Source organism: Armigeres subalbatus, chromosome 1, assembly GCF_024139115.2.
Source record: "Armigeres subalbatus isolate Guangzhou_Male chromosome 1, GZ_Asu_2, whole genome shotgun sequence".
Lineage (NCBI taxonomy): Eukaryota > Metazoa > Arthropoda > Insecta > Diptera > Culicidae > Armigeres > Armigeres subalbatus.
The window spans coordinates 26932194-26959818 of record NC_085139.1 but is presented as its reverse complement, the minus strand read 5'-3'; the positions used below and the strand labels follow the sequence as shown (position 1 = coordinate 26959818).

Here is a 27625-nt window from a genome sequence, read left to right as displayed (position 1 = left end):
TCGCAGCCGATCTTCATTAGCTGTTTGTTCGGCATCAACCCGACACTCGTCAACGCGTCTCAAAAGGTGTAACTCTCATTCGCACATACCGCGCGTCATCCAGCCGAAGCGAAGAGTGACATCATGACACACGTTCTGAAGGAAGAAATCGCACTTTCTTACACGGCACATCGAGCAGCAGCAGCACGGCAGAAGGAATTTAATTTCGAAACATGAAATTCCACTAATCCGGAAGCTTTGTCGGAAAGCTTGCGCTCCGGGTGGGAAATGGAGGGAAACGCTCGGTTGGATGTAGGGTTTTGCTCTCATTCATCGTCGTCAGCGCGGCGCGACGTCGTCGTCGCGTGCACTAAATCCTTCCGGAAATGAGCGTTGGATCGTTCCCGGTTTTTGCTGTTTTCCTTCGAAGATGGAAGAATGATATGAAACTTTACCTTGGGTAACATCGCATAATATCCGTTGATTTATTTCCTGGCTGACGACGACGGTGGGGTTGTTCAAAAGTGAGGTATTGGGCTTGGATGTAAACGGACTGTAAGTATGCAGGTTTGTTCAGAAGTCAGGCATTTATATTTGTTTTCTGTTTCTATTTTTTTTGTGTCGTTTTTTCAATAAATTATGTTATTTTTTGTGTATATGTAATACTATTTAAAAATAAGTGAACATTACCTTGAAATCAATAAAGATATTATGATTCGGAATTTGATGTGAAGATATAGTGCCGAAGGAACAGGTTCGCGATTGCATTTTACGCAATTTTTTCCTATGCAAGTGCTTTACCATAACTGAAGGATGAGAAATTGAAGGTCAGTTCTTATCTGGCTGGAATCCCAATACGAACTTCTTGTGCTACAGATGAGTCAGTTTAGTCCAATTTAATTCAATACGAACAATCAACACCAATCGTGATTCGTGATAAGATAAATCGGTTGGTACATACACCGTCATCACCTTGATTGAACTGACATCCTTTAGTAGTTTCCCGAGCATTGTTTATTGCAAGAATTATCAGTGGCACAAATCCCCTACTGTGTCATTTACACCACGGCATGGACTGAAAGTCTATTCAATACCATCCAAGACCCTATCGTCATCAAAGACGTAGTCGAACCGGAAACTTTTCTCACCGGTATATCGCCGGTTGTTTTCCATCCGAACTCCTCCCTTAACTCGTGATCATAAATATTTCTAATGAGCCACAGCAGACGGAAAATTTGGGAAATGGAAATCATTTTTCTCCCGACACGACGAAGACGGCGTCACTTTTACGCTAGACGATGCTACGGTGGCTTTCACCTGACACCTTACCGACGGAAACTGGAAGCTGTTGACAGGGATGAATCGGACTTGAACTACCAACAATAACTTGGGGTGTTGGAGAGAAGGTATTAATGTGAAGCTATTAATTAGAAATTATCTCACCTTACCCATATCTGGCGCAAAAAATAACTATATCATGAACCCGTTTTAACACAGTTTCATAAACAGGACATGTGTACATTAAAAAATAGAACATGTCGAAAGAACCTGCAGTGCGCCATTCTCATTGCATCGGAAAAGTACGTCGCAACACCAACAACGAAAAAAATCGAACGCTCCGGTTGATCGGAGCAGAACAATGCGGTTGAAAAGTCACCCGATTAACATTCACCGGCTGTAGCTGGGTCGTAAACTGAATCTGGCCTGGCATGCCATAAATCAATACGTGGTAATTTTCGACTGTTAATTGGAACTAGGCGTCCATACGTTCCCCTTCTGAAAATCGAATACCAACGATACCCACGTATCATATTTTAGATATAAATTGTTTGTTTAATGTTTTCAAACTAAAATTGTGCATACTAACTTCCTATATTATATCGTTTGGATAAAGTAGCTACGTTAACAAAGACAAAGTGCTCAAAATTAGCGCCTAATTTTTTGAACTGCATAATAGAACATAAGTTGGTTTGATCTTATGTTGAAGTCATCCATCGATGGCACAGAACTCCAAAAAAATCTGAATTCAAAAAGAGTTGCCGTAAAGCTCGTGCCGAATTTTCTCGACACCTTATTTCCAAACACCAAATTTCCTACCAAAGTGCTACCAAACGATAAATGCAGCACCTCTGGTTCGAAAATTGAATCGTAAATCACGACTCACAATACAACTCGAGGCATGAAACGGTGCACGCAAATCTGTGCTCTAAAATAATCACAAAAGACCGGCAGTTATTGGCGTTATCTTATCGGGAGAATCGGAATAAAAACAAATGCGGCTAATAAATGGAGGCTCACCTGACCGAGTTTAAAGCTAGTGCGGCATCAACAGGCTGTGTGGGTGGGCTTACCGGAGCAAGGTATCACGTGAATGTTCGAACATTCTTTATGATGTGCACACCAAGAGTGCATTGCATTGCAAATTTATAACATTTGCATTGAGTGCAAATTTATAACATTTGATCTAACAGGAGGAACGAAGGGACATGCAGCAAAACAGTATTTATTTAAACATGTTTGCAACAAACATTCCCTTCTCAATACCTTGATCATTGGTCACGAGACTCAGCGACAATAAAATTAGTCTGTTAAATGACTTCTAGCCTTTTTGTGGACAATAATTTTGTAGTGATTGTGTTATTTTAATGATGATTTATGGCCTTTGGTATCATTATCCTATTATTAACAAGAAAAATGAAATCAATCTTGCCCGGCTTGTTTTTTAATCTAACAGTCAGTAGTTGAGTTTGTCGTTTGCCTTAAGCGGCGAGGTTTTCGGCATCAAGTCGAAAGTCCTTTTAGTCGGTGGAAAAGTGAATTGGTGCGACATATTTTTTTTATAGTTTATTCTCCGGAAGCTTTAGGTTTTTGATAATTAAAAGTAAGTTTGCATGTGATTGTTGATTTGACTCATTTTTTCTAAATTTGATTTTTACCATCCCTTCAGTTTAGCACAGTGCGACGACTGTTTCTTAGGGTGCCAATGAAATGTATGGGAAAAAAATTAACACCGAATTTCAAAAAACGACTTTGCTGAAAAGTTTCATTACCCCAAAATATGACCCCATGCAAAATTTGAGACATTTAGGGGTGCCTAAAATTCATCGAAGTTTTGAAATTTTTACCCATGAAAATTTTTCAAAGGGGCCTAAGGAAAAGTCGAAAATCGAAAGTCGAAAATCGAAAGTCGAAAATCGAATTTTTGTTTTTGATGCCAAATGACTTAAAAATGCATGAAACGTCGAGATCTGATTAAATTAGAAAACGATTTTTCTCTTATAACATTTAGACTTAGAAATTTTTTCAGGCGATGAAATTTTTATTCATCGAATTTGAACATCAACTTACGAAGAACTTCAGCATACGACGGCAAATTAGATGAGTTGGGAAACAATGGCAAATATTCCCCAGCAAACAGAATATCCTCCATTTTATGAAAAATAATAATAATCAACAGTGTGACTGCTTTCACTTCTAAAGTTCAAATGAATACTGGTAATGAGAAAACCTAGAATGGAAAAAAAATAGTCGTCGTCAAGTCGAGTCAAGTACGAGACACTGAAGACGACCTTACTGTTGAGGTCGAAATGCGTATCTGTCAAGGTACAATCAAGTGGTGGAATTAAATGGGATGGTACAAACTCGTCTTAAGACAAGAGAAAAAAAGTTTTGATTAATTTTGAGCAACACGATTTAGCTTAAATTTGCATAGGGGGATTTTTTTGGCTACGAAAACGTTTATGACGGACGATGCCAGTGTTAAAACTCGATGAAAAAAAAATCATCATCTGAAAAAAAATCCCAATAATGTTCTAAGAGAAAAAATCGATTTAAAAAAACATTTTTTTTTTAAATAACATCAGATCTCGACGTTTCATGCATTTTTAAGTCATTTGGCATCAAAAACAAAAATTCTATTTTCGACTTTTCCTTTGGCCCCCTCTTGGAAAAATTTTTATGGGTAAAAATTTCAAAACTTAGATGATATTTAGGCACCCCTATGATTGAGCTCAAATTTTACATGGGGTCAAATTTTGGGGTAATGAAACTTGTGAGCAATGTCGTTTTTTGAAATTCGAAAATGTCATTAAATTGACACCCTACTATATAGTAGAGGTAAAATATCTTAACTATATATATGTGCTCGGTTGTCGGTAGAGGTGTGCGCCGGTCCGATATTCGTCGGCGGCGGTGTTTGTCAGAAATTTGGTCGGCGGCGGCTGCGTTTTCGGCGTCACGCCGAAATCCTTTCTAACCGGCGGCGGCGTGAATCGGCGTGGCGGTTTTTTTTTATTACGTTTCTTAAAGATTTTTTTTTGCATTTTTTCGGAATACTTTTAAGACTTTTATTTTTAAAGAAAAAACTCTAAGTTTTTCCTAAACTTGGAAGTTATTTTCGAATTTTCCACGGGAACTATTTTGAAGTTTCGAGAAATCTTTGGAATTACCAAGAAAAGTTCTTTAGAATTCCTAAAAAAAAACTGTTTGGAATTTCAGCAAAAAATTCGTCGCAATTTACATAAGAAACTTCAGAATTTCCACGAGAAATTGTTCTTAACTTCTGCAGGAAATTTTTTTTAGGTTTAGTTTCTGTTGCGCATTCTTCGAAATTTACACAGACATTTCTTCATCATTGTAGGAGAGTGCGGCTGGTAGAATATGTGTTTTAACATTGGCTTTCTCAGTCTAGAATAATTAAGACGGCTGTTTTGGCATGGCCAACGATAAAACAGTAAATTCTTAAGAATTTTCACGGGAAAGGGAAGGGGAAACGTCTTTAGAATTTTGTGCGGAGGATTGTTCAAAATGTAGATTTCAATAAAAAAAACTTTGGATTTAAACGGAAAATAGTTCGCATTTTTTTATTTCTACAGGAGCTTCTTTGTACAGTGGACGTTCGATAACTGGAAGTAATTTGCCTACAATGCTTTTAACTGTAATTCGATAGTTACATCAGTTTTGCAGTTATCGGCCAGCTGAACTTCAAAACGATTTCAAAGTCGATGATAGCTGCATAGCCCTGCACAATCAGGTGCACTTCTATTGCATCTGACAATCATTTGCGGTCTAGAATGCGTCGCAGTTATTGACTGTGCTAACTGAAACGAAAACATGTTGCAGTTATCGAGCGACTAGTGCATTGTCCATAAGAAATTCTTGGATAATTCCATTGGCTGAAAGCAACATACGGCCGAAGTCGTTCGCCCTAACTGGTCGTTTGGCCGAAATGATCGTTTGACCGAAAACGTCATCAGCCCGAAAATGCCGTTTGGTCGAAATGGTCGTTTGGCAGAATGGGCTATTACGCCGAAAATATTATTTGGCCCAACAGGTCATACTGCCAAATGTCAATAACTGAACGGGTAATTTAGTCAAAAATATCCATCCGTTTGGCCTAATGACCGAAATTTCGTAACCGTTTGATATGAATGGTCATTTGGCTCGGAAATGTCCTTTCTGCAAAACAGCCCTTACGTCCAAACGGCATTTTCTGTCAAATGACCTAATTGGCTAAACGCCATTTTGGCAAAATGATACGACACTTTTCAAAGGAGGTTGCAGAAAGGACATTTTTGAGCCAAATGGCTCTTTCTGCCAATTAACAACCCAGACGACCCCACATCGCATAAGAATGCACGTTTAAAATCGTTTACCGATCCAAATTCCATCAAAATCGCATTGTGGTGCAAAGATCATCAGTTTATTTATAAATTTTCCTGCACAGTAGGCTGTTTTACGAGTTTATTCAATTTGTTGACATCGCATATTCCTGCAAACAAACTCAAATGAAATTTAGTACATGCCCGGCCAAATTTTTTTTTTTCGCTGTACGTCGTTTTCGGTCAAACTACATTTTCAAACCAGTTTTTACCTGATAACAGCTTCCGTTAAACGTTTAGTTTTGCTAAATGGCACTTGGCTGGATCTAAAAGCCAGTATCGACTTAAAAGAAGAGAGACTACGGAATTTTGTTTAATGGGTAATTAACAAATAGGCCATTTAGCTAAACGAGTGGCCATTTTTGACAATATAACCCGTTCATTCATTTACATTAGCCATGACCCGTTGGACCAAATGACATTTTTGGGCAAATGGCGCATTCTGTCAAAAATCCTTTTCGACCAACGATCGTTTCGGCCAAACGACCTATTAGGGCAAACGGCTTTTTCGGCCAAATTACCAGTCCCCGCTTGTCGCTTTCGGTCAATGGAATTTCCCAAGAATTTCTTATCGAAAATTTACTGCAGAAATAAAAAAAAAACCCTTCAAAATTCCGAGCATTTTTCCGTTGTTTTAAAGTTGACTAGGCCAAACTAATAGTCTAGTGATAAACTTATCCCTGCAAAAAATCACTCTAATAAAGGATAAAAAACTAGCCGCCTCAAACATTCAAAGAATACTCCACAGAATCTCAATAGGAACTATCCGTGTATATTCCGAGTATTTTCCTGTAGAAATTCGGAACAGCTTCCCGTGAAAACTCTAAAGAGATCCTCTTGCAACGAATAAGGTTGAGTAATTGTGAGAAACTAAACCAAAGATTCGTATGGAAATTCCGCCTTGGCATGGGCATTTTCGCCTACTATGCAGGATAACGTCTGCCGGGTCGACTAGTTTCCAAATAAATATTCTGGAAAAACTTGAAGAATTTTCTGGGGAAGTTCATAAAATTTTAGAGGTAAAAAAAATTCTCCCGTTAATGTTTTGAAAATATCCAAAATGACCAATTCAGCCGAACAACACTTTCGACCTAATTTTCGGACAAATGGCCCTTTCGACCAAACCACTATTTCGGCCAAAGGGCATATTCGGTTAACCGTTTTTTCGGTCAAAAAAACTGTTCAACCAAATGACATTCTCGGCCAAATAACCTTATGCTAGATACCTTAGCAAAGTCTGCAAACATTATGAGAGTGTTTTGCATTTTGATTTTGACATTAAATTGATTTATAATTTGTTTTCAAATGGTCGGGATTCAGCCAAACCGCACCAAGCGGCTTTTTGGCTGACTTGAAATTGTGTTCGTAAAAGGACAACGGAAAACATATCAATTTATGCGTACATTTGCAGTAGGATATCCTCAGTTTTAGGATTGAGGGATATTCGATACGACTTGTCATCAATTAAATCTTCGAAACAAAAGCTTGGACAGAAAAATTGATGATTTTTCTTCGGCGCTTGGTGGGATTTGGCTGAACCCCGAACAAATATGAATCATCATGATTGATTACATATGTTTATCTCATCTTGCTGTATATTACTAAATTGAATGGTAGTACATCAAAATGTGTACTTATTTTGTTATCGGAAACCAATATCAAACTTAGTTTTGGATATTAAATTCAGTAAACATAATCGATGATTTCACAACCTTAAAATAAGTTTTCGATTTGCTCTCAAGCTTTGCTTCTACCAAATAGTATTTTCGGTTAAACTAACGTTCAGTCTTGTGGTCTTCGGCCAAATGGCTTTCTGCCGAACGACTCTTCTCCGTTCAAAAACTCAATTTCAATGATTTTTTTTTTATTTCAACGAGAAATCCTTCGCAATTTTCACACGAAGATTCTAGCCTAGTTTTTTCGTAGAGCTTTCCGAAATTTTAACATGAAATTGTATGGAATTTTCATGAAACTCATTGGTATCTTCACGAAAAATTGTCTGGAGTTTCAACGTGATGTTGTAGAGATCTATCAGTAAATTATACGGAACTTCTACTAAATCTTCGGAGTTCCCACAGAAAATTTTGCGGATTTCTTCAAATTTAAATCGGCGTGGAAAATTATAGATCAGCGGCGTGGAAAATATTAAACGGCGGCGCGCCGATGCAAAAATGTCGGCGGCGGCGGCGTGTCAAAAACTGTCGGCGGCGCACATCTCTAGTTGTCGGCACCCTTTTGTTCTTGGTTCACAAGAACAGAAGTTTCGCTCAATTGAACAAATTGGTGATATTTACATACCAATGGAAGCCTAGGCATAAGCTAATAACTAGTGAAGGAATATGATTTATTTTATCTTTTAGAATATTTATGCGGTGTATTAAAAGGGACCAAAAAAAACCATTAAAAACGGAAAAATATGAACTGTTGGCGTTATGACTAAAGATATCAAGATTTGTTATGTAAATGGCAGTACTGTAATTTCTCATTTTCAATGAGAGATGTCACGCGATGTTTACATATCTGCCCCTTTCAATATCTATAGAAATGTGAAGGATGAATAGCATGCTACAAAAATCTCAAATAATATTTGTTCCGTGACAGGGCATGAAAGTGTGCAATATCTGCTTTATTTTTGTGTTTATTACCACTTTCGACTCGGTGAACTAAAGGAGTATGATTAATTGATCGACTAGTTACTATCCTTCGCATATATCTATTAAAATAACTTAGAAATTTTAATTTTAATATAAAACACAACATCCTCTCATGACTGCCTTTCATGCGAAATTGATCAAAGAACCCACGATTCTTTCATTTCGTCGCCTGAAATAGAAAAATGCGCTTTGTTCTCTGTCTTATGCCGATCACGACCTTTTCCAGTACTGGTAAATGGCAATGGAATTTAATTACATTTAAAAACATTATACACATTTAATTAAGCTTTTGACAATTATCATTTTTGCTCCCAAAGTGGCCAATAACCTGAAATGTGGCAAATAATTTTGATTTGCCTTGATACTCCCTTAAAAAAAGGGGTGCTGACAACCAACCATGTTTGGGTGCCGACAACCAAAATTAGCAATCACTTCAAAAAGTGATAATGAAAGATTAATTGCGAACACTACGTTAGCATTCGATATTAAATAACAAAATAGACTAAAAATATTTTGAAAAATATATTTAGCTCTTTTAGTGGAATGTATTAAACCGTCTAAGACGAATTAAGTACTGTCCATTTAATTCCACCAGTTAATTTTCGTTATCTTTGCAGATACGTATTTCGACGTCTTCAGTGTCTTGTAGTCGAGTCAAGTACAAGACACTGAAGACGACCACACAGTTGTGGTCGAAATACGTATCTGCAAAGATAACGAAAATTAACTGGTGGAATTAAATTGACAGTACTTAATTCGTCTTAGACGGTTTAAACATATTTTGTAAATACGTAAAAAAATACCTTCTCAATCATTTTACCCCGTTTTGAAAAAAAAAAATAGGATTAGATTTTCACTTGATAAAAAAATAATGCTTCTTTTGTTAAACGAAACATAGGCATCTGTTTGGATCGGTGGTCGGCACAAAAAGATCGTGCTTTTTTTTTTGTTGGGGCGTAGGACCACTGCGTCCATTGAGTTTGAGAACTTTTGTGGTATACCCCTATTTGCTATTAACTACGCATCTTGTAGGTTGATCACCATTTCTCAAGTAAACAACCTAAGACGCGTCTGTTCCCAGTCCGGCAAAATTGAATTAATAAAACTCACTACCTTTCCAGGATTTGCGTTCCAAATTTCACCTGGTTGCATAAAAGCCCCCATTTTAGAAATTTGGATCTACATTTGTACAATGCATAACAACAACATGGTTTCACGTTCCATGTTACAGAAACGACAGATATCATTCTGAACCTGGCCAATATTTTTCAAATGATATCAGTGTCCGGTTATTAGGCCAGTAAAGGTACAAAGAGCCCCTTTGTAGATCGTGCTTATATAGCGCCCCCATGACATATGTTCAATTGTCCATATCTGTTATCTGTCAAAAGTTACACCACCCGGCCAGTGCCAGCAATCGACCACCTTCCCCTACTCATTTGAATTTATTTCTAATGCTAGGTTACCACATGGCAGTTGGACGGCTTGTAGGACTAGAGTGAAAGTTTTCAAAAAATCCATCGCTCAGAGATCGAGTGCGGGAACAAATACATGATTACGAGCGGAAAGGTTACGCACACATGGCAACTCAATCTGAGCTAGATTCGGTTGACCAAAAACGGTTATGGTTTCTGCCACTAGGAGTTGTTCAACACCCACGAAAGCAGAAGGTCAGACTTATCTGGGACGCCAAAGCTACGGTAGGAGAAATATCGTTAAACTCCAAGTTATTGAAAGGCTCTGATCTATTGACTCCCTTAGAGTAGAGTGGGGCAAGAGTACGCACTTAGTTTTCAATCGCTCATGTGTCCCATATGAAGCAAGCTTCATTCATTTTCAATTATTTAGTTTACATCTAAACAGATAACACTGAATCAACAATTTGACGCCACAATACACGGTTCGAGGCCGCATCTCTCCATCCTCGAATACGCCCCACGCTCGCCAAGTCGTTTTGCACCTGGCTTGCCTATCTAGCTCGCTGCGCTCCACGCCGTCTCGTACCTGCCGGTGGCGAATCTTTTTTGACCGCAGTTTCTTCTGGAGCCAGTAGTAGGCCCGACTTCCACAGATGATGCGCCTTCGTATTTCACGACTAACATTGTTGTCAGCCGTTAACAAGAATCCGAGGTAGACGAATTCCTCCACCACCTCGAAGGTATCCCCGTCTATCGTAACACTGCTTCTCAGGCGGGCCCTGTCGCGCTCGGTTCTGCCCACATGCATGTACTTTGTCTTTGACGCATTCGCCACCAGTTCAACTTTTATTGCTTCACGTTTCAGGCGGGTGTACAGTTCTGCCACCTTTGCAAAAGTTCGGCCGACAATGTCCATGTCATCCGCGAAACAAATAAATTGACTTGATGTTGAACAACAGGCACGAAAGTCCATCACCTTGTCTTAGTCCCCGGCGCGATTCGAACGAACTGGAGTGTTCGCCCGAAATCTTCACACAGTTTTGCACATCATCCACCGTTGCTTTGATCAGTCTGGTAAGCTTCCCAGAGAAGCTGTTCTCGTGCATTATTTTCTATAGCTCTACGCGGTCTATACTGTCGTATGCCGCCTTGAAATCAACGAACAGATGGTGCGTTGGGAACTGGTATTCACGGCATTTTCGAAGGATTTGCTGTATAGTTAGATCTGGTCCGTTGTCGAGCGGCCGTCAAAGAAGCCGGATTGATATCTTCCCACGAACTCATTCACTAATGGTGACAGACGACGAAAGATGATCTGAGATATCACTTTGTAGGCGGCATTACGGATGGTGATCGCTCGAAATTCTCACACTCCAGCTTGTCGCCTTTCTTGTAGATTGGGCATATAACCCCTTCCTTCCACTCCTCCGGTAGCTGTTCAATTTCCCAGATTCTGACTATCAATTTGTTCAGGCAAGTGGCTAGCTTTTCCGGGCCCATCTTGATGAGCTCAGCTCCGATACCATCCTTACCAGCTTTATTGGTCTTCAGCTGTTGGATGGCATCCTTAACTTCCCTCAAGGTGGGGGCTGGTTGGCTTCCATCGTCTGCTGAACTGACGTAGTCATCTCCTCCGCTGCCTTGACTTTCACTGCCTGTACTCTCAGCGCCATTCAAATGTTCCTCGTAGTGCTGCTTCCACCATCCGATCACCACACGTTCGTCCGTCAAGATGCTCCCATCATTATCCCGGCACATTTCGGCTCGCGGCACGAAGCCTTTGCGGGATGCGTTGAGCTTCTGATAGAACTTGCGTGTTTCTTGAGAACGGCACAGCTGTTCCATCTCCTCGCACTCCGCTTCTTCCAGGCGGCATTTCTTTTCCTGAAAAAGGCAGGTCTGCTGTCTCCGCTTCAGTCTATAACGTTCCACGTTCTGCCGGGTACCTTGCTGCAGCGCAACCGCCCGCACTGCGTCCTTCTCCTCCAGAATCTGTCTGCACTCTTCGTCGAACCAATCGTTCCGTCGACTTCGACCCATATACCTGACGTTGTTCTCCGCTGCGTCGTTGATGGCTGCTTTAACTGTATTCCAGCAGTCCTCGAGAGGGGCCCCATCGAGCTCACCCTTATCCGGCAACGCTGCCTCGAGATGCTGCGCGTATGCAGTGCTGACATCAGGTTGCTTCAGTCGCTCTAGCTCGTACCGCAGCAGCCCTCGGAACCGAACATTGATGATGACGGATAGTTTTGGGCGTCGTTTAATCGTTTAACCATCACCAGATTGTGGTCAGAGTCGATGTTAGCGCCACGATATTTCCTGAAGTCCTGAAGAAGTGCCGTCCATCAATCAGAACGCGGTAGATTTGTGATTCTGTCTGCATTGGTGATCTCCAGGTGTACCGATACGGAAGGCCGTGTTGGAAGTAGGTGTTGCGAATGGTCATATTTTTGGGCCGGCGAAATCAATTAGTCGTAGGCCGTTTTCGTTCGTCAGCCGGTGTGCGCTGAACTTCCCAATAGTCGGTCTAAACTCCTCCTCTTGGCCAACCTGAGCGTTCAAATCTCCTATGATGATTTTGACGTCGTGGCTTGGGAAGCTATCGTACTCACGTTCCAGCTGCGCGTAGAATGCGTCCTTATCATCATCAGTGCTTCCGGAGTGTGGGCTATGGACGTTGATTATGCTGAAGTTGAAGAACCGGCCTTTGATCCTCAACCTGCACATTCTCTCGTTGATTGGCCACCACCAGATCACGCGCCTTTGTATGTCGCCCATCACTATGAAAGCTTGCTATGAAAGCTTGGCTGGCTTGCAGGGCCTGACACCAAACCCCCTGAATTTCCGGAGGACCATTCCTTGTGAGCCGATCCTGACATGGAGAACAGACGCTCAATAAGATTTGCACCTCCGGAGAGGAGCAAATCCCCCCTTCCCTGTCAGCATACGACCATAGTTCCCACCGAGGTTGGTTACCCGATCTTCCCTAAGGTTGCTCGTATCTCGGCCAGCACCACGGGGAGGTAGGGATAGGAGTTGCTGGGTAAGAGGCTAAGGACCGCGAGATGGGGTCTATTTTATTCCTTCAGGTACGCGAAGTACCAATGGTACGCTTTATCCAGCATTTGCCGTGCCATGTCCATATTAATGTTTAAAAAGCCCTGAAGGTCACTTCATTTGTCAGTGTGAATCCAGACTTAACGATACCTACCCATTAACAAATGTTCCTTCTTGTGATTTTTGTAGAGACACAGTGGTAAACACGGACTCTAAATAGCAATAATCACCTACTAATGTTCCTTCCTTACACTAACTGGCTGTAAGAACGCGGCCGGCGGCGCCGTCCTTATTGAGCAACCTTCGTCGATGTAAAAAATACTCAGCTGTCAGGCTCTCCGTCACAGATTACGTATTAACGTATGTAGAGTAACTGTACCAGTTTTGGCCATGTTCCTAATTTGGCCAGTTTCTCGCATAACTTCGAAAATAAAGCAATTTCCAAGGGTTCTATTAGCTGTAACAAGTGAAATATTCTGTACGTTTCGTCGCTGTGGAAACTAATCAACAGTTTTTGGAAAATATGCATTTTTCAAGGTTGGCCAAAACCAGTACACCTCCGGACTAATTTTCAATTTATGATCTGTTTTGAAAAAATAGTTTTACAAATGAATATATTTAGGTTTTGACGGTTAATACTATCCTTGTAGCTCTCCAGAAATGTCTCTTAGGGTACTTGAGCGTTTTGGAACACAATTAAGAACACAAAAATTCAAGAAGCTTCAGACCTTTACATTGGAGCCCTAAAAAGTTGTTCTACAGTTAGAAAGTACAACTCAGGCTATATATTGATCCAAAAAATGCACGTTGGTTAAGGTGCTCTAGTTATCCCACAAAAATTATATATTATCGAGTCCTCAATCATTTGATTCACAATCAATATGCACTCAGTGCTCTTATATAGTCGAGCCGTTTTTCATTTATCATCATAATCCCACGCGGTTAGCAATGGTGACACGACCGGCAAACCTAAACAGAAACTCATTTCACGAAGTTTATCCCCGTTTTAAATTGAATTTTTCCATCCCTTATTTTGCCTCGAGCACTTTGCTCCCAAAAGTATGCAAAAACTTCCAGGTTCGGAAACATTTCTTTCCATCGTCGGACCGAAACAAAAAAGAAAAATAGCTATGTATAACGATGAGGCTCAAAGTTCTTGTGCCCGAGTGTAGCAAAAGTTTCCACAACCAGTCCTCGGCAGGTTCGCAAACCGCGTCGTAAATCCTATACCTATCCAAGTGTCTACAATAACTGGTTGCAGTCGGGTTCCAGTTTGTAATCGAAGATAGCACATGTGAATGCTAGTTAGACTACCCGGTTGAAGTGGCCGCTGTTTCCAATATGAAGTCTTCTCACAAACGGAATGTGTGTGCACTGAACTTTCCTGACAAGGTGCAGTAAAGACACCTATTCTTTATGCTGTGGTTGACGATGGTTAGCTTTCGCCCTTCGCCTCTGTTATTGTCGATCGGTGTGTGATTGTTTGATGGATGATTGGAAGAATCTGTTTGCCAAAGTATGGTGATGACAATTGGTGCTGGTTCGTGTTTTGCCAAATTGTTACGTAATCAAATGTGTGCTTACTGCAGAATGCGGTCAATCACAGTTGCGGCATTGACCGTGACTTATGTCGCCACAGTGGTTTACTCCCCAGGGTAAAAAATTAGGTAATATTTGCGACAGCAACAGAATGCTTTCGTTAGGTAAATTACTTTAAGTATGTACATTGGCTAATAATTGCCGGCGTGCGCTGTACTTTGTTCCTCTGCATCAGTCTTGAATATAATCATCTGTAATTAGAAATTTCGTCGCCTTCGGTAATTTGTGGAGTACAACCTCTGGCACAAACAACGCCGATGATGACACGGTATGTGCTGTTAGTGAGGTTGACCCCACAGAACGGGGTGGGTTCCACATGAGGGTAATTACATATATCCAAGGGCATTTCCTTGCGACAATATTGACTGATGGGTTTGTTGGCTTTGCCGCTCGTGCTGAACCTATAAAGTTGCACAAAGTTGCACGCTTAAACTGCAAATATTTGTCTATCATCGTTATGAGTACATTTGTTGTACTCTTTCATTGGTTTGTTTAAGTCGGATCAGATTTGTTGATTTATAGGTTAATAGTCTCAAAAGTTCTGGATATACCTTCAGCCTCTCGTATTCAATTTTGACACCAAGATTTGTACATTGGAGTATATTGTGGCTCATACAATTTGATCCCTTTTGACTTCACAACGGCAGTTAAAGTTTTTTCATGCCACCTGTACAAGCCTATTTTCCAAATTGATGACACCGATGACACATCGAACAGCGCCTCATTCGTCGCCAGGTCGTTTGGAAGCCGGTTTCTTGGCGTGCAAATAGTAGCAGAGTTAGACTTTTTAGAATAGTTGTTTATCATGTGCTGTTGGAGCTGAAACCGTACACTGCTAGCGACAATGTTTACAAAGAAATTTCAATAAACCGTTGAGGGAACAATTTATTAGCCAAAAAAAAACTTGTCTGTTGAATTCGCAACACAAGCCATCGGCAAAATTCGCCGGCGACGACAATGATACAGGCAATGTACAGTGAGTAGACATTAGTGTCGTCGTCTGGTGTCGGTTGGAGCGTCGTTGCCATCGTCGGTTGGGCACGACTACAAACCATAAAGTCAATCATAAAAACTAAACACGACTGATCGGCAACGAATGGGTGTGTTAAGAGCGTGATGCTTGTGTATAAAGAAATGATGCCTATTATTGCGATGACGTTAATGACAATGGGCTGTAATTTGCATTATCATGTTTTTTTTTCTCTGACTGACACAAACAGGTTACGAGGGTTGAGTCAATCAAAAATAAACTTTATTCAGGAACTGTGGAAATAATATTTTCTATAACTAGATATTTTTAAGTTTTCTCAGATATTTAGCTTTTTTCACTAATAAAAAAATCCCTTACTGTGACAATTATGGGGATGTACAATAGGGGGTATTAAACATATGTCTATTCCTTCCCGGTAAGTGTAAGGACGTGGTGTCGTCGCTGAAACTTTTGTTTGTGTACATTGCTGAGAATGGCATTCTTCTCGCTGATTTTTCGCCTATTACCGTGCGGGACCGAAATCCGTACAGCACCGAAATCCGTCCACCTCATGAGATATCAATAAATTAAAGGAGGTTAAAGGTAATTAATGTAGGAATAATTAATCGTATCCTGTTCAGATACTTGACAGTAAGCTTTTAGGGCATAGAATTGGATAGAAGGCTTTGAAATTAAAACAACAAAAATCAAAAACAAATCTCCACCCATTAAACGCGGAGTTTGTGCCGCCATTTTGTTTTCGGGTAGAGCATAATTGCGCCAAAAGTAACTGTGTTTTAATTGCTAATTGCAAATTATTACAAAAGATAAACGGAATACAAATCGAAGGGATCACTTCTCAAGGTGCGTATCGAACTATTTACAGTGGTATTTTAGTTAATCAGACTGTTTCAATTAAAATATTTAGTTAAGAAATAGCTGTACGGATTTTGATCCTTTGATTCGAAATCCGTCCACGGTGGACGGATTTCGAGTCAGTAGTAGTTCATTTAATTCATTATTTTATCATGTTTTTCGTAGTTTTCAATGAGTAAATGTGAAACACTTCAAAAGTAGAAGCCTTCGTGTGCCTGTGTCAATGATGAACGTTCTATTAACATTCGATTCCTATTTTCTAATGACTTTTTCATATACTAAGGTGCTTAAGTGTACGGATTTCGATGCCTCACGGTACAAACATACACTATTCAACAAAAGTTAATCACATTTGAGATACTATTAGCTAATTAGCCCAGAACCTATAGAGAATTAAAAATTGCATTGCTCAGGTTTGTGATCATTTTATTGCAGATTGAATATTGGAGGAGAAAATCTTGCCTCCCCCGAAGTTCCGTGGAAAATTATTCCGAATAGGCATGGACAAGTTTCTTAAATTTTCTTCCGTTTCTTTCGCATTTTTGTGGGAAATTCTTCCGAATTTCTGTAGGAATGCCGAATATATGTGGAGAATTCCCACAAGAATTTTCTATAAAATTCTCATAAATTCTTTCATGGTAAATCTACGACGAGACCACATTACCTTACTCGCAGCTACCGTCCAATTTTCGCTGTTCCCCCCATCCCAACAACGCTTTTTCAAGTATCAATAACCATGCATTCAAATAATTCAGCAAGTTTTCAAAACATCGATGAATGTGGTAAAATCAAGTATGCGCATATCTCAAAGCTTTATGCTAAATCACCAACCTGCCCCTTAGCTCCATACGAAACAAATCTATTTCCATACAACAGCCATTCATATAATTTGATAAACAACCCCAATCGACCACCAATTCGTTATCGATATTACTACCGAAGACCATCACGAAACGAACGTTTTTTCATTGACCCGAAGGTCGGGGGGATACCGGCTGCGTTTGACTTTATTGAATATGCATATGGACAGGGCTGACACTGGCGGTTACGACGATGATGATGATGATAATAATGATCGTTGCCCCACTGACGGGTTCTGGTTCGCAGAAGCGGTGTGTGGTAGTTAGTGGAATAAAGTCTTGAGCTTTTGCAGCACTCTGCTTCGAACTCGAACCACCACCGCCGCCAACTACGACGACGACGGGTTGTTGTTTACATGCATTATATATGAAGGAGTTGCACCGCGCGCTCCCGGTACGGGGGTAGTGGATAGTGTTTGAATGTAAGGGGCATGAATTACTACACATTCACTGTGGAAAACAAAGTGGCAAAAATATTTTCTGTTATTAAAAATTCAATGGTTGTTAGATACACGATGTCTATGGAACAACGCATCAAATTCGTCAAGATATGCCTGAAGAATTTACTGTTTAATGGAATTGAATGGAATAAAAAAAAAATCTCACATTTTTATTGGCAAAAATCTAAAAGTTTGACTACGTAATAAATTTATAGGTATGCGAAGTGCAAATAAAATCTAATATCAAATAATGTTTATGCATGATGTTGAATGAGCAATTATTGATTTCATGTGTGGATTGGTAACAAATATTTTTGAATTGCCAAATAGCAAAAAATCATGTGTGCGACAAATATATTTTATATGAAAATTGTAGATGTTTCTCAGTATCGTTCAAGCTTCAAAGAAGAACGACATGCTCAGAATCACCCCCCCCCCCGGGCCAATTTTCTGGCTACGTCAATGTGTAAGGACATCAAAACACATTCATATTCTCTAGTCACTTGGATAGTTGACTAAACTTCTACGATCTATTCGTCTTTCTCGTTCGTTCTTTATGCTTACCTAGAGTAAAATATTCAATAGTAGAGGCAAAAGCACGCGCTATCACTATTTTATCGCTTACATCTACTTCATACTGCATTTCACTTACCTTGAGCAAACGCTTATCACCATATTTTATGCGGAATATTTTCCGATCGCGTTGTCTAAAATCATTCTCTCAATTATTGTTATGATGTTACTACCATAACACTACAAGAGCCACCCACAACCAATGGAACTTTTACCCTAAAGATGCCCTAAGATGATGCCCTAACAACCGTCCACAGCGCAAATAATTATCAATCATCCTACAATGTAGACATTGATTAACCATTACCAAAATCCCGCCAGACTAAAGCAGTTTTTCGCTGATTCGCTTTATGAGTTTGCTTCGTTAAAACGAATATGTGCATGAAGTATGAACTTCATACTCACTCGTGTGGAAATTCGAAGCAATAAGAGGATTGAAAGGAACATTCGGAGTGGCTGGGAGTAGTATTCTTCAACTAAAGACAACATAACTTTTAACGACCACACGACCTTCATCCTGCGAGAATAGGGGCGATTCAAATATGACGTCCACTATTTTTTGGGTTTTCTAGACCCCCCCTATGTCACGCTTTTTTGCATACCTAGTACATGTACTGTCACAAAATCTTAGACCCCCTCCCCCCCTTAAGAGTGTGACATCATTGTTGAAAGACCCCATAACGGTGTTGCAAACAATCCACAAGTCGTTAGAATATTCATCTCAGAATTTCACGAAAAGTTTGACCCATGTCCAGTTGTCAGCCAGCCATCAAAACTATCGAACCAGGCACTTCTTCCAAGCAACAAGAATCGGTGGCTCATTTATAGCACTCAATTACCTCATCATACTTCGCTAATTCCGGCGTGGAATCTAAGCTTATATTGCTGGCCGTCAAGTCTAGAATTGTTCCATTGAAGCAGAAGAGTATTCTATGTCTCGAGCTCCGTGGAGCATTGTCTACACAGCTAGCAAGTCTACACTGTTGGCCTGCACCACCTTTGTGGCGAACCTTCAACTCGCCACTAATTCAATGAAGCAATGTTTTCGAACAACGACAATGTCTCATGGGTTGTCTGGCAAGAAACTCTTTCACCGCAAATTTTGGTGGTTGGGTTCACAACGGTTGACGCTTGAAAAGGAACCATAACACCATCCTAGAAATCCAACTACAATAGCAGTTATTGCAATAACAACAACAGAGTTTTTCTGCGTTGGCCAATCTATCGCCAAGTGCGCCTAAGGCTCGATGCACACGACCCACGCGACGCAGACTCTCAAAGCTTTGGTTGGTCGAAGAAAACGTTCGACAGGTTCGTAGATCCATTTTTCGAAGCAAAGGTTGGTCTTGAAGATTTTCGATGCTTTGGTTGGTTGCCCAAGCATAACGTTCGACAGGTTCGTTGGCCCGTTCCTCGGAGAACATCCAACTCTTTGGCAAACCAAATCTTATGCTAGCTTACTTCTGTCGAACTATCCTTGTCTGTAAAACCGAAACTTCAACTTCCATGCGGAAGGGGTCCGAATTAACACTACAAACTTTTTTCATTTCTGCACTTCTTGACTGCCAATAAGTGACTCTTTAATTCCTATTATTTTGCTTTCCTCCCTTCGCTACCACTCATTCCATGGTTTTTGGTCAGTAATAGCGATCAGTAAATCAAAACCTATTGAATGCTGGCCACAACCAGCATATTGTATGAAGGGCTGTGGGACAAACGATCAAAAGGACAAAAAGTTTAATGTCTAAAATCTAGAATCTAAAGGTATGGAAGCCTTCATTTGCCTTCCTTTCAAGAGGCGCGGAAGCTTCCTTCTAAGAAACTCGTAAGCTTCTTTTCAAGACGCTAGGAAGCCTCCTTTCAAGAGGCTCGGAAGCCTCCTTCCAAGAGGCTCGGAAGCCTCCTTTCAAGAGGCTCGGAAGCCTCCTTTCAAGAGGCTCGGAAGCCTCCTTTCAAGAGGCTCGGAAGCCTCCTTTTCAAGAGGCTCGGAAGCCTCCTTTTCAAGAGGCTCGGAAGCCTCCTTTTCAAGAGGCTCGGAAGCCTCCTTTCAAGAGGCTCGGAAGCCTCCTTTTCAAGAGGCTCGGAAGCCTCCTTTTCAAGAGGCTCGGAAGCCTCCTTTTCAAGAGGCTCGGAAGCCTCCTTTTCAAGAGGCTCGGAAGCCTCCTTTCAAGAGGCTCGGAAGCCTCCTTTTCAAGAGGCTCGGAAGCCTCCTTTTCAAGAGGCTCGGAAGCCTCCTTTTCAAGAGGCTCGGAAGCCTCCTTTTCAAGAGGCCTCAAGCCTCCTTTTCAAGAGGCCTGGAAGCCTCCTTTCAAGAGGCTCAGAAGCCTCCTTTTCAAGAGGCTCAGCCTCCTTTCAAGAGGCTCTGGAAGCCTCCTTTTCAAGAGGCTCAGAAGCCTCCTTTTCAAGAGGCTCAGAAGCCTCCTTTCAAGAGGCTCAGAGCCTCCTTTTCAAGAGGCTCAGACGCCTCCTTTCAAGAGGCCTCAAGCCTCCTTTTCAAGAGGCTCAGAGCCTCCTTTTCAAGAGGCTCGGAAGCCTCCTTTTCAAGAGGCTCGGAAGCCTCCTTTTCAAGAGGCTCGGAAGCCTCCTTTTCAAGAGGCTCGGAAGCCTCCTTTTCAAGAGGCTCGGAAGCCTTCTTTTCAAGAGGCTCGGAAGCCTCCTTTTCAAGAGGCTCGGAAGCCTCCTTTTCAAGAGGCTCGGAAGCCCCCTTTCAAGAGGCTCGGAAGCCCCATTTCAAGAGGCTTGGAAGCATCCTTTCAAGAGGCTCGGAAGCCCCATTTCAAGAGGCTCGGAAGCCTCCTTTCAAGAGGCTCGGAAGCCTCCTTTTAAGAGGCTCGGAAGCCTCCTTTCAAGAGGCTCGGAAGCCTCCTTTCAAGAGGCTCGGAAGCCTCCTTTCAAGGGGCTGGGCATCCTCCTTTCAAGAGGCTCGGAGGCCTCCTTTCAAGAGGCTCGGAGGCCTCCTTTCAAGAGGCTCAGAGGCCTCCTTTCAAGAGGCTCAGAGGCCTCCTTTCAAGAGGCTCGGAGGCCTCCTTTCAAGAGGCTCGGAAGCCTCCTTTCAAGAGGCTCGGAAGCCTCCTTTCAAGAGGCTCGGAAGCCTCCTTTCAAGAGGCCAGGAAGCCACCTTTCAAGAGACTCAGGCCACCTTTCAAGAGGCCAAGAAGCCTCCTTTCAAGAGGCTCAGGAAGCCTCCTTTCAAGAGGCTCAGGAAGCCTCCTTTCAAGAGGCTCAGGAAGCCTCCTTTCAAGAGGCTCAGGAAGCCTCCTTCAAGAGGCTCAGGAAGCCTCCTTTCAAGAGGCCTCAGGCCTCCTTTCAAGAGGCTCAAGCCTCCTTTCAAGAGGCTCAGAAGCCTCCTTCAAGAGGCCTCGGAAGCCTCCTTTCAAGAGGCTCAGAAGCCTCCTTTCAAGGCCTGGAAGCCCTTCAAGACTCAGGAAGCCTCCTTCCAAGAGGCTCGGAAGCCTGCTTCCAAGAGGCTCAGAAGCCTCCTTCAAGAGGCCTGGAAGCCTCCTTCCAAGAGGCTCGGAAGCCTCCTTCCAAGAGGCCTGGAAGCCTCCTTCCAAGAGGCTCAGAAGCCTCCTTCCAAGAGGCTCGAAGCCTCCTTCCAAGAGGCTCGGAAGCCTCCTTCCAAGAGACTCAGGAAGCCTCCTTCCAAGAGGCCTGGAAGCCTCCTTCCAAGAGGCTCGGAAGCTTCCTTCCAAGAGGCTCGGAAGCCTCCTTTCAAGAGGCTCAGAAGCCTCCTTCCAAGAGGCTCGGAAGCCTCCTTCCAAGAGGCTCGGAAGCCTCCTTCCAAGAGGCTCGGAAGCCTCCTTCCAAGAGGCTCGGAAGCCTCCTTCCAAGAGGCTCGGAAGCCTCCTTCCAAGAGGCTCGGAAGCCTCGTTCCAAGAGGCTCGGAAGCCTCCTTCCAAGAGGCTCGGAAGCCCCTTTCCAAGAGGCTCGGAAGCCTCCTTCCAAGAGGCTCGGAAGCCTCCTTTCAAGATGATCGGTAGCCTTCCTTCGAGTGGATCGGTAGCCTTCCTTCGAGTGGATCGGAATTCTTTTTTAAAGAGGCTTGGAAAGATCCTCTCGCGAAGCGTGGAAGCCCATTTTCAAGAGGCTCGGAAGTCTCTAAAAGTCATCGAAGTCTTGCCTATGATATAAATAAGGCATAATTATGCCTAATGTCCATTATGCCTAACGTATTTATGCCTAACGTTGCTGACCCGTGGAAACTATGGTCGTATGCTAACAGGAAAGGGGGGAATTGCTCCTCTCGGCGGTTCAAATTGATCCAGCATCTGTTCTCCAAAACAAACAATTCTTAAAAATGATTTTGCTGATTTTTTGTTCTCCTTTGAACCAGTGCTCCCATTATGGCGAATCCCATAAGAAAACAAACCAATCCCATAAGACAACAATTTGGTTTGCCATTATAGGAAACAAAATTAAGAATAGTGCCACGACTTTTTTTTAATTGCTTTATTATAGTGGTTTTTAAATTATACATAAAGTTCATCGCTTCAGTGCCATAACTGGTACAAGCGTTCCTATTATGGATTTTGCTGAAAAAATATATTAAGTGGAATGTGTTTAACGGTCTAAGACGAGTTTAGTACTTTCCGTTTAATTCCACTACGTTTTATTATCTTTCCAGATACGTATTTCTACCTCAACTGTGGTGAGGCCGTCTTCAGTGTCTCGTACTGGACTCGACTTGGATGGATTAACCAATTTTGGGCACTATCACGAATTTAAATGCGGTTCTCACATTTGTTCTAAGGACCATATCAAAATAACTAGATTAGGAGTCACCCGTCTTATTCCGGGGTACAGCTAAGTTTCAAAGAATGAAACATTTATCTTTTTGCCTCACTCCGGGCAAATGCGTGCTTTAGTATTAGGAGCCATTTACTCTTCCAACTTATTCCGGGCAAATGCAAGCTTTAAAAAAGAAGACATTCACTCTTTCGCACAACTCCGGGCTAGTGCGTACTTTAAAAGCAGGTGTTATTTACTCTTTCACATTAGTCCGAGCAAATGCGTGATTTAAGATGTAATTTACTCTTTCACCTTATTTCAAGCAAATGCGTGCTTCAATAGAAGGAAGTATTCACTCTTTTGTATTATTCTGGACAAGCGGGTGCTTTAAAAAAGGCTACATTTACTCTTTGCATTATAGTTTGGACAGATCCGTGCTTTTTTTTTTAAAAAAAGGAGGCATTCACTATTTCGCATTATTCTGGGCAAACACTTTGTACAATAAGGTGGCATTTACTCTCACATCTTATTACGGGCAAGTGCATAATTTGAAATAAGAAGTAGTAGCAAATCAACTTTTCTCTCAACTGACAGTGAGATAGAAATAGTTATCTCTCATTGAGCCTTTTTTTCACGCAAAATGATTTCTCGGCAAAAATCAGCATTAGTAACCATCCTCTGCTCGTGAGAATGAGGGAGCATTACGATCCCTGCTTATTACTGACTACGTCTCAGTATTTCTTCTTCAATGGAATGTATCCAACTGAAACTTGGCCTGCTTTTCAACTTAGGGCCGATTTCTTCACCCTCGCTTAGTCACTAAACTAGGTTTAATCGTATGGGTAAGCGCCGCTTAAGAGTTAAGCAGAGGTGAAGAAATTGGCCATTAGTATTCTATTGGCATTTCCTCAGTTATTATTTGAAAGCTTTTCTATGCTCGCTTTTGCATGACTATGTATCGTGTGTGAAATTTACAATAGATGCACTATGCCCAGGGTGTCGACAAAGTTTTCAACCTGAAAAACATCCTTGATCGGACCGAGAATCAAACTCGCCATCTCCGGATTGGCAACCCTACGCCTTTGCTCGCAAGGCTACTGGAGACCCATTTATTTCCTACTAGCGAAAGAAACCTAGCTCTGCCCGGGTGTTGCAAATGACACAATGAACTACTTGCAGCACCGCACTCTAGATCAATTTCCGTGCGTTTGTTTTGTTTTCCTTAACAGCTGACCAAAAATTGTATTCTAATGATTTCTTTTTACATTTCCCCGTTACATTTATCAACTCTTTGTGTATACAAACCTTGTGGATCCCAATGGTAATGGGAATATAAATAAAGAGGTTGTCTTTGGAATGTCAACGCATGTCACTAATGTTTTTTTTAGAAAGTCTGACGTTTTAATAAGCCCACCCATTTTCTTGCTTCTTTAGTAAAAAGTAACGTTTGGCTACAATAACTTAGCAAATAATTTACTAAAACTAAAAAAGCCCACGAACACAATTGTTCTTACATCTGCAATTCCCACATTTTCATTGTATTTATTTTTAGACAGAATTTCATTCTGTACTTTTAGTAGACTACTTACAAGTTTTATGCGAACAAAAACATTAATAGTCGAGTCAAGTACGAGACACTGAAGACGACCACACAGTTGTAGTCGAAATACGTATCTGCAAAGATATCGAAAATTAATTGGTGGAATTATATGGAGAGTACTTAATTCGTCTTAGACGGTTGAATACATTCCACTAAAAGAGCTTTATATATTTTTCTTTTAATAGTTTTTTGACCACCTGCTCACACATCCGATCTCCCACAGTGGCGGCGACGCGCTACTATCATTTTTACTACTGCCTCCTAGCAGTCAGTCAGTGTGCGGTGGTGTTCCTTGTTACTGTGGTATACTACCGTAAACACCGAAGTGTCGCAGCAGTCGCCGCTCGTCCGACTTTAGGCCCGTCCGTCCGGTGGTGGTGGATAATGATATGACTCGCATGCAATGCACGAGGCCCACCATCATTGGTCCGTCGCAGAGCTGTGTTGTTGTTTTGGCGCCGCTCGCAGCCCAACCGCCCGAGTCCATCCGCGTCGCCGTGCCGTGCCGTGCCATGCGGGTACACTGAACTGGCAGTCAGTCAGGCAGCTAGTGGCACAAGTTAGTCGTGTCCGGTCGGTCGAGTTTCGAGGTACAATATCTGCGAGGAAGGCGCAAAGGAAGATTGTAGTAAATGATGCGTACTAGCGTACGATCGGAAGGCAGCCATGCCCAATTGACTGATTAACCTGTTTTTGGGGATTGGCCTTTTCGGACGTTGCATTACGATCGTGGCCGTTAACACTCGTACTCGTACGTCGATTGAGAGGATTGAGTGAGAGTTCAACGGTTTTTTGAAAAATTATTAACCATGCGTAGAGGTTCGCTGAACAACCGACCAGAACCGCTGCGTGGGATGACCATTCCGTCGTCGTTCGATCGTGTGCTGTTGCGGTGCGGTGAACGCGGGGTGGCCTTGATTCGAAATTGAATTGTTTGGACATCGTCGGAAAACCGTGACCGAAGGGGAGAAATTGTGCGATTCAGTTCCTCAATCTGAAGTGGAAAATAGCTTAAGTTCGATTGTGTTTTTTTTTGTGTAGCGAGGTGTGATTTATGAAGAGGCATGACCACGATCACGGTTGTGCCGTTCTGCCATATGGTGGTGATTTGTTTGTTTTCTAATTTAAACGACAGTGCTGAACCTGATTCTTCGGTTGGCGTCTGAGTGTTAATAAAGTGATCGAAAAATAAAACTGGTATTTACCCAATGGAATCACACTTGGAGGCGAGACCCTGGTTGGGTGCTATGACACAATGTGCCTTATCTGAGAGATGTTAAAACGGTGTTGAAAGATTTAAATTCGGTGCGGGCGTAGATAAAAAAAATATCAGTGCTTATCTCAGCCAAGATCAAGTATTTGCTCAATGTTTGTGGGTAAGGGGATGCAACAGTTAAAATTTCGGCTTATGATATAAAGTTATTTTGGTGTTAAGGATAAAAATAAATGTTGAAAAGTAGTCCAGAAGTTGAATATACTTATTGAAAATTAGTTTAATACAAACAGTGCTAATTTTAGATGCCACTTAATTTTTTTTAAATATTTTTTTTTAATTTTTTTTTGAGTGGCATGTAAAATTAGCACTATTGCTAGATGTTGCTACTCCAACGAATCAGATCACCCCCCTGATGTTCCAGAACTTGTTTCATGGTCATGTAAGCGTTATCCGCGTCCTCGTAAGCTGAAACTTATTAGCTAAAAAGTTTAATCGTCTCATATGTTCCATGACAAATTACGGATAAATCAGTGAATTGATAAATCTTTCCTGCAGCTTTTTATATAATGAAGTTCAGCTAATGTTTTCGACTAATCACCGTGGCTGTGCTTCTCAATGGATAGATAGTTATTTTTTTTGAGAAAAAAAATTGGTGGTTTAGTGATGATTGGTCACTTGACGAAAAAGATATCACTTGACATCGGAAAGTTTACGGTATGGGTTAAATCAACTGGCTGAATTTGGAATACAACAAGTCTGAAACATAAGCCAAAGGACTGATAAGTGCCCTTAACAAAATTCTAAGTATAGAATACATTACTGTACTGATGTAGTCACGATCACAGCACAGACAAGTATGTGAATGATTTTAATAATTATTGCCACCTCGACTTGAAAGGTAAAAAACTTAAAACTAAAAAAATGAGATCTTTCGCGTTGATCCTATGTACCCGACAGATGGATGAACACATGAGTGAGTGGTTTGTAAAACTTCTTCAAATTTCTAGTTTGTAATGGTAACGAATAATGGGTATAGATTACCTCAGCCAAGTATTTTGAAGCTTTTCCTCCATGCTCGAGAGAAATTCAAAAATACTATTTTGAATTTATGTTGACCTTCTGAAACTGTTTACCACGGTTGGATTCAGGGGTCGTAATGGAAGGCGTTGAAGTCATCACAGCAAGGATAATGAAATTAGTCATGCGGCCGCTAGTTCTTTCCATTCTGACACACGTGATTCGTTCGCCCCTTCGACCCTGGTTAATATTCCACACGCAAAAAATGCGTTTATGAATTCGTGAACTAACGAGTTCACGGTGTATTTTTTCGGGAACAACAGTCACGTTTTCTGGAACGTTCTGGAACGTTCGTTTTTTGCGTGCAATAAAAAATGTCATTCTTAAAACTCTTAACGGGGTTTTGAGGGACTCCAACAGCCGCATGTCTCGATTCATTTTAGGTAAGTCTATGACCTAACCAATATTCTAGAAGGTCGATTTATTGTCAATGTAATGCTATGAGCTGTTGGCAAGATTTCGAGAATTTGGGCGGCCGTGTGAGCTGGTTCAGGTAAACATTCCAGAAAGCAAATTTCAATTCGAAATGTTGATCTTCGAATTCCTGGCGAGATTTTGTGGAGTTTTTTTCTCAGTTTCTGCGTAGCTCGTAGTTTGAGTCCGCACTCCTGTCACTATCTGGATTAACTCTGTCTGGCAGCTAGCACTTCACCATCGAATCACGAAAAAAGACGAAGTCAATTGAACTGTTGTCTTTGCCTTTTTTAATCTTCAAGATACGCGAGCTGCTACACTGGACATGATTTCATAACTGACGTAAAAACCATTCATAATTTCAGCGAATTTGACTTACTACGCGTTTACTACGGTAATTAGTCCGCTGTTACATTGATACACTGTATGTTTTGAACTTCTTTTAAGTGTTTACGGGTTGAAATGTTCTAAATTTTCGTGTTAAATCATCTCAAATACATGCGA

The 27625-nt window shown here is 41.4% G+C and overlaps 1 protein-coding gene across 5 annotated transcripts in view; it reads left to right on the top strand.

The window, feature by feature from the left end:
- LOC134222910 (oxysterol-binding protein-related protein 8) overlaps positions 1 to 27625 on the top strand; it is a 205040-nt gene that overhangs the window by 102211 nt on the left and 75204 nt on the right. Inside the window, exon 1 of one of the 5 annotated variants that reach the window (XM_062702069.1) lies at positions 24891 to 25004. The exons of 3 other annotated variants lie outside the window; for them this stretch is intronic. Coding sequence is in view for 1 of the 2 variants with exons in the window: in XM_062702073.1 (XP_062558057.1) it covers positions 25781 to 25790 (10 nt within the window). In the remaining variant the exon portion in view is untranslated. Of the gene's footprint in view, positions 1 to 24890; positions 25005 to 25765; positions 25791 to 27625 lie in introns of those variants that run through there. One more of the 5 variants, XM_062702073.1, reaches the window with a different exon arrangement.